General features: G+C 31.2%; 1 protein-coding gene across 2 annotated transcripts; it reads left to right on the plus strand.

The window, feature by feature from the left end:
• Nucleotides 1–3036: 3036 nt before the first annotated feature.
• LOC100256456 (rac-like GTP-binding protein 5) lies at nucleotides 3037–7371 on the plus strand. Of its 2 annotated transcripts, none has more exons than XM_002269871.3 (7): nucleotides 3037–3434; nucleotides 3785–3872; nucleotides 4865–4974; nucleotides 5090–5153; nucleotides 5474–5538; nucleotides 6268–6333; nucleotides 6970–7371. In XM_002269871.3, exons 1-7 carry the CDS (start codon nucleotides 3330–3332, stop codon nucleotides 7066–7068), a joined length of 597 nt encoding a protein of 198 aa, XP_002269907.1. In that variant the 5' UTR covers nucleotides 3037–3329; the 3' UTR covers nucleotides 7069–7371. The 2 variants fall into 2 exon arrangements, with proteins under 2 accessions (XP_002269907.1, XP_019080963.1); XM_019225418.2 differs by lacking the exon at nucleotides 3037–3434 and adding an exon at nucleotides 3467–3688.
• Nucleotides 7372–7901: the final 530 nt, after the last annotated feature.

Here is a 7901-nt window from a genome sequence, read left to right on the forward strand (position 1 = left end):
TCTTAGGAAGTGCTCTAGAATTCACTTCAAAGTGAAGGAATGTGTTGCTACCATATTTTAAATTCAAATTCCCATGTTGAACTTCAAGTTATGGCGTCCAACCTTCTTTCTTGTGTTTTTTTGCCCTCTATATCTCTCCATAACTTTCATTTGTCATCTCTCATGCTATGCATTGATTCATTTACATTTGTTGAAGCTCTAATCATGCTTCACAACTCTTGGAGCTCCTTTTAAACATACTTAGGCCATTTTCTACCACAGTTGAAAGCAATTCTTGCAACTTGTATAGTTTTCATACATACTTTAAACTTGAAATTTAGCTAAAGATATATGTTAGTTCAATGACGAAGGTTTTAATAACAATTTAAGTTATGTTGGGTGAGTTGAACCTTTATATTGCATAATTCATTCCATATATGTGTCCTTAGAGCACACATTTTTAGCTCCAATCAACTATAGTTTCAATTAGATTTGCTTTAAGTCTATGAACCAATTATGAACTACTCATCAACTAATAAGAATTTCATGACTTAGATTTTTTATGCAATTCCTAATGCACCTAAGACGTCATATACAACTTAAGTGATGTAGGTTTAAATGTTCAAATAAACCATAATACAAAATTGCAATAGTAAAGTGAAATCGAAAACTCGCATTGTTACATCATATCATACTTTTAAAAGAGCTGAACAATTAATTCCAAACGAGTCTCCTTTTGATATCGCACCTTCACTAGGTTAGAGTACACCTATAGAGGATGCTATTCAACCCCCAACACAAACCATACCCTCACTTGCTCAAAATACTCCACCTTCAGAGGATAATATTCCACCCTTAACATAGACAATTGTAGATATAGTAGGACCATCCACACGACAAACAATCGACCCTACATTGAGCACATTGTCAATTCTAGCCAAGCTTGACAATTTATAAGAGTTATCATTTGGAGCCCAAATATATGCTCTAAAGGCAAATAAATGATATGTTTTATTATTATTAAAAGGGAAGACAAGTTAGTACACCAATAATTTTACAATTATTCTCAGCGAATGAGAATTTTGTTATTGTTTGTTGACTAGAACTAAAACTATAGAGTTAAAACCCTAAATTGGATTCAAAAATTAAATCTTATTACAAAAATAAAATTTTTCTTATTCTTGGTTATTAAAGATGATTCCAATTGTGAGTACCTTATTGCTAAAAGGATGGAGATTACAAATGTTTTTCATATTCATAATGAAGAAAATGAGAATATTGACCTTATGTTGTTCAACCCTTCTATTGCATCAAGCTTGAAATGATAAAATCAATTGCAAAATTTCAAAGAACCTATAGAAAAGTTGTTGTTATCACGTGAAACTTATGGATCCATATATGGGAATTATAGAAAAAACTATCTTTAAATTTTAAAACTTGTAAGATTATTTGATAATTTTTCAATTCAAAATGAAGCTTAATGTCCCCCATCTAAATGAAAATTTGGATTCACTAGGTCACTTCAACTTTAAGCTAAAATTTTGACAGATAAAAAATGGAACATATTATGCTTGAGGATGACTGATTAGAGGTTGTAGGGCTATGTTAGCTTTCAAAAAATTCGAGGGAAAGAAAATAAAGAAAAAAATATAAATTTTTTTTTAAATCAATAAATTATTTTTAGATATTACTTCAAATTCATTTCACTTACTTTAATATTTTTATTTAAAAACTAAATAAATTTAAAATGAATAAATTTCTAATTAATTTTAATCTTTTTTTTTTTTTTTTCATAATTTTCATAAAGAAAACCAAACATATAAAACATAATTTCTTTAAGATAATTTTTTTCTTTTTTCGGTTTTTTTTTTTTAAATTAAACATAACATAAAGCGTTCATAAAAAATGTAACAAGTGAACAACTAGGTAATAGTTTAATAAATATTGCAAAATATATGACTTTAAGACACGCCCTAAGCTAGCTACAAAAATTAATGGATTCGGTAATGTAGGTATTGAAGGTAGGTCTAAAATCATGATGCATTGTTGTAATAAAAAATAAAAATAAAATGTTTCAATTTAATTTATTAAAATGTTAATGGAGGATATTAAGAACTTAAGCCAAATATCAATAAATATCACCATATTTATAGGAAAATTAAAAATAAAATCACAAATGGTGAGTCAAGACAAGAATTGCAATCCACAAATCTTTTGTATTTGAATTTCCAAGAGTTTTCTCTCATAATTTCTATTTATATACAACAAAAACTATATTATAAAAAATATGAGTGACTCAAAACGTCAATATAAAATTTCATTTTCTCTTCTCTTAAAAAATAAATAATGTAAAACACTTAAATTAATTATTCTAAGACATGCTATTAGAATTTTAATTTTTCAATCTTATCCATACTTTTTCAAAATTCTCTAAATTATTTTTTCTCTCTTCATAAACAATAAATAAACAAATAAAAATTAATGATACTAAACATGCTCTAACATTGTTTCAAGACCATTATTAAACAATCTTAATATTAAAAAAAATAAAAACTTTAATCTTATAATTTTATGCATTTGATTCAAATTGAAGTCAACCCTTCTTTTGTCAATTGCAAAATTATGAACTTACACGTGAAAAGGAAAGTGGATTGCATGATTGAATGGCCACATTTGCACTAAAATATTGAAATATTTGTGTTTTTTTTTTTAAAAAAAAATTAGGTGTTTAATAAAAATTTTAAAATCTAAAAAATTATTTATAATATTTAAAAAAAATATTTTTATTAAAAATATTTTGAATAGAAATAATGTGAAAGGAAGTCTAAATAATTGATGTTATGAGTAGACCTTCAAATTTAATTGTTTTATTATGGAGTTTCATTTATTTATATTTTTATAATTTTTACTTATTTATAATAGAATGTAAATTTTAATTTTTAAATATTAAATAAAATCTCCACAAAACTTGAGAAAATTTAGGAAGCCCAAAGGTGACTCGTATTCAAAACAACCCTTCAGTTATAATTATTGTTTGAAAACGCAATGTCACACACATCACCTGGGGCCTGGTTGCCTCTCTTTCCTCCTTTTGCCTCTCTGACAGCTCAAAATAAAGTCACTACAGATCTTTTTCGCCTAGAAAAACTCATAGAAAATTTCCAACTTTTCTCTCTCTCTCTCTACAATTTAAGCTGGGAATCTGTGATGGAGTGATGGAGAGAATGAGAGTTCCCTGAAAAGGGGTTGTTGTGGGAGCTAAATTGCCATAAACTACAGGGAAAGAAAACAAATTTGTGAGGAGGAAAATCAAGTTTGAGAGAGAGAGAGTTGTTGGTGGGAGTGATCAAATGAGTACAGTACCAAGCAGGTTCATTAAGTGCGTGACAGTTGGAGATGGAGCTGTTGGGAAGACTTGCCTTCTCATCTCCTACACTAGCAACACCTTCCCAACTGTAATTCACAACTTTCTTCCATTCTCTTTTTGTTATTGCCTTTGATTTCTCAATTCTCATGGGTTTTGCTTTGTGGGTTGTTGTTTTTTCTTTCCAACTTTAATTCGCAACTTTCCTTCATTTTCTTTTTCTTTTTCTGTCAAGTGCATTTGATTTCTGAATTCTCATGGGTTCCCAACTGTAGTTCTATGAAAGTACATTTCATCTTGTGGGTTTTGCTTTGTGGGTTGGAGTTTTTGTTTTTCTTTCCAACTGTAATTCACAACTTTCTTTCACTTTCTTTTTCTTTTTCTGTTTGATTTCCTAGTTCTTACGAGTTTTGCTTTTTTGGGGTTGTTTTTTCTTGCCAGGACTATGTTCCAACTGTTTTTGATAATTTCAGTGCCAATGTTTTGGCTGATGGGCAGACTATTAATCTGGGTCTCTGGGATACTGCTGGTAAATGCTCTAATTTTCCTTTTTTATCTTTGTTTGGTGGCTGAGAAAGATAAGGAAAGCAAACCCAATTAGTTGATTTAGGCACACCGGAGTGGGTTTCTTGCAAAATCATAAAATTTAGAATTCAAAATCTTAATTTATTTTCCTACATTTTTCTCAGCATCCAAACAGAGTGTTGGTATCCATCATCCTCGTCATTTTTCTTGTGTATTACATTAATTAGAATATAAGACTTGATCTTGGTTGCGGTCAGTTGTTTCATGATGAAAAGAAATTTTTTTCCAAAGTTATTTTTGGTTTCATAATGAGATCTGTTGAAGTTTCTAATTTCTTCTTCTCTGACAAAAGAAAAGGGTCCTTGCCTGTGAAGTTCTGCCTTCAAAATGGAAAATTTTCAAATTTTCGTTTCTTCCCCTCCCAATTCTCAGCAGCCAAACAAAGCATAAAGGATTTCTAAGCACCCTCATAACTTCAGGGGAATGAAACATGTTATGAAAGCCAATTGAAAAAGGGAAAGCACAAAAGGAAAAAAGGAGGAGGGATCAACTGAACAAGCCCCATATACTTGTTTGACTGGATTCTTTTACTTTAAAGTATTTCCCGTTGTTGAATATCAGAATTGAGAAATGCATCATTTATATCTGGATGTCCACGAAAAAACCGAGTGATCCCGTCTTCGGCAACAATTTGATAGCACAAAATTCATCCAAGAAAAGAGAGAAAGGAATAGGGAAAAAAGAAGAGAGAAAATGTCATTACATGACAACATATGGTTGTGCTATTCATATGATGAAGAGGCTAGAAAATTCCTCAGTAAAGAACAAAGGCAAATATGTTTCCATGGAATTTCCTAACACCCTATATTAATCTTTTGCTTTTCTTTCAAAAAGAAATAATTAGTTGATATCTAGTGATCCGTTTAATGTTGAAAAAGCGGCCAATAAAAGGTAAAAGATGAGCGAAATTTCTGATATTTTGAACAATGTATGCAGGTCAAGAAGACTATAACAGGCTAAGGCCTTTGAGTTATAGAGGAGCTGATGTTTTCCTCCTTGCCTTCTCTCTTATAAGTAGGCCTAGCTTTGAAAACATATCGAAAAAAGTAATATTTCTTTCTCTCTTCTTTTGCTGTCCAATTCTCTTTACATGTTCTCTTTTCTGATTCCCTTTTTATGTCGTGTTTCCTTTGCTTTCTGCCCTTTCTTATGCTGGAGAAGTGGGTACCAGAGCTGAGACATTATGCCCCATCAGTGCCCATTGTTCTCGTGGGGACCAAACTAGGTGAACAATTATTCATCCTCAATAACTCCTCATTTTTGTTCATTGGTATTGCCAAAACTATGTTGTTTCTTCTCGATGAAGCTTCCCAATACGGTCCGAGTTATTGAGGGTATTTTGCTGAAAATACTAAATTTGATAGAGTGACAAAGTTCCCATCCCATCCCCCCCACCCCCCTTTTTTTTTGTGAGGCTTGTTTCCATGTATACATATGCATAGAGCATAGGGGCCCGAGTGATGACTCGTGAAGATTTAAAGGAGGGCAAGATTGGAGCTCTCTCCATGTTGTTTTGTACGTAATAGAGTTTCATTTGGATGGCAGATTTGAGAGAAGATAAGCAGTTCCACATGGATTATCCAGGGGCGTGTACCATTTCAACAGAACAGGTGCACATCCAATTTCGCTATTTCTTCATTTCCGCAAGCATCAGTGACTTTTATTCTTATCATTACCATTATCATTTGTGGAACTATGATATTTGGGCAAAATAATGGGTAGAATTTTCCACCACTACCACAAAACATGTTACTATATGTGTCACCTTTGGAAAGTTAAAAAGTTCCAATCCAAACAGAACTTGGAAAAAACTTGTGCAGTGAAACTATCATCGACTGATTGACAACAAGGTAAAGGAAAAGAAAATTTGGAATCTTTCAACTACTTGGGGTTGCCTCAGTTTCTAAAAAGGTTCCAAATTTTCTTTTCCTTGTCAACTTTTTCTTTACAACCATAGGGAGAAACAAAAGGAAGTGGAAACAAATCAGTGAATCACAATCAACTAGGAATTAATACATGGCTTGACATAGCATATCCAATGTGCCGAATCTCTCATCTTCAATTAAGCTGTCAAACAAAAAGCCTTGTATTTTTATGAAACTTATCATCCAGCAAAGGACAACAAAGAATATATATCCCTTTTCACTTGCTTGTCCCATCTGTGTGTGAATGGGAAAAAGATATTCTCTCCTTTTCTTTTTCATGAGACGACAACCTTGCATGGAGTCATAGGTACTCCCATGAACAATATATCTTGAAAAAGCACGCATAGGTTCAAAGTGTAGCCAATTTGGAGATTCCTAACTTTGTTTTTTTCCTCGGAATTTTGAAATTGCCAGGGTGAAGAACTAAAGAAGCAAATAGGAGCATTGGCATACATAGAGTGCAGCTCCAAAACACAGCAGGTTCATTTTATATTGAGCGTATTTCTTAAACTAGAAGTTCTAAAATTGAGTTTTCTATTAGCTATGATTCAGCTTTCTGATTGCTCGAGGTGGTGTGTCCATAGAAAATGAAAGTTGGGACCAACTGATTAGTGCATTCTATTTGGATATATTCGAAGCAACTTCAAGGAAAAACCACTTTTAATGGCCTTGAAAGTTCTCCTTGTGATGCTTTTGAGGAAAAGATAAGATAAAAGTGACCCTTTTGGAGGCATTACTCAGTTTCTTTTGGGAATTATTTCAGTACTGTTAAAAAAATGGTCCCCTTTCAATCTATTCTCTTCTCTTTTCTTTCCTTCTCCTCGGTCCTTCCAAGATCCAAACATATGTGAAAAACGAAAGCTTAATACAAGATGTTTACTTAGAAGCTATGGTTTCTTTTGTAGTTATTTCCCAACTTAACCTTTTGCCTGGAAATTGCTCTAAAAGCAATTCCCTGAAAATCAGTCTTGTCACCTTGACTCTTATTTTTTCATCAAAGATACTTGAATTGGGTAAATATATCTATGAAGTTCTCATGGCCATTAGAGGGCCATTGATCAAAGCCGGTTCTGAATGCAGACGTTAATATGAGTTTACTTTGCTGTTGAAATGCAGAACGTGAAGGCAGTGTTTGATGCTGCAATCAAGGTGGTTCTGCAGCCTCCGAAGCTCAGTAAACGAAAGCGAAAAAAGAGGGCATGCCATGTTCTTTAACAGGTGGTGCTGCTGCTGCTGATGTTCTGTTGATTGATGACAATGACTAGGGCCTCACAGTTCCATGATCAGATCTTCTGTCGATTTGTGTGTTTGTGAATTTTCATGATTTTTTTTATATGATCTCTAACAAGATCGATCCATGTGGGAATTGCATCTTGTGATCATTTATGTTTTGGAAATTCCAAAAAAAAAAAAAAAATGTTGTCATTAGGCCATCGCATTGTTTTAGGCCTTTCTGAATCAGATTTGTGAATGTATTTATTTATTAAGGAAATTGTATTGCCTTTCATGTTTTGTTAAGTGAAAATGGTCTCATGGAGACCTCCTCCTAATTTCCTATATATCTTTGTTATGTAAAAAAAAATAGTAAAAGTTTAAATTTTTAGGCTACATTTGGTTGGCAGGCATTAGATAGGAAATAAATATCTTATGATATCATATTTCATTAGATAGGAAATAAATATCTAGAATATGATTTTCAATAGGATATGATATTTTTAGATATACATATCATATTAACATGATATTATAAGGTAGCATATCTAATAAGATATGCTATGTTATATTATGTTTATATTTAATTTGTGAAATAAAAAAAATATAGAATATATGTTATTTTTAATGTTTAAAATAAAAATTATATCATATTCCAACATTTTCTATTTTTTTAAAAATGAAAATTTTCTTATATTTAACAATATTCATGTTTAAAATATTTAAACTTTATAAATAAAAAGTTTTATATTATGTTTTTGAAAATATAAAAATAATTTATATATCAAATATTAATATTATTTTATTTTATAAATATTTTTTTATTTTTTTAACCA

This window comes from Vitis vinifera, chromosome 15 (genome assembly GCF_030704535.1).
Source record: "Vitis vinifera cultivar Pinot Noir 40024 chromosome 15, ASM3070453v1".
Taxonomy (NCBI): domain Eukaryota; kingdom Viridiplantae; phylum Streptophyta; class Magnoliopsida; order Vitales; family Vitaceae; genus Vitis; species Vitis vinifera.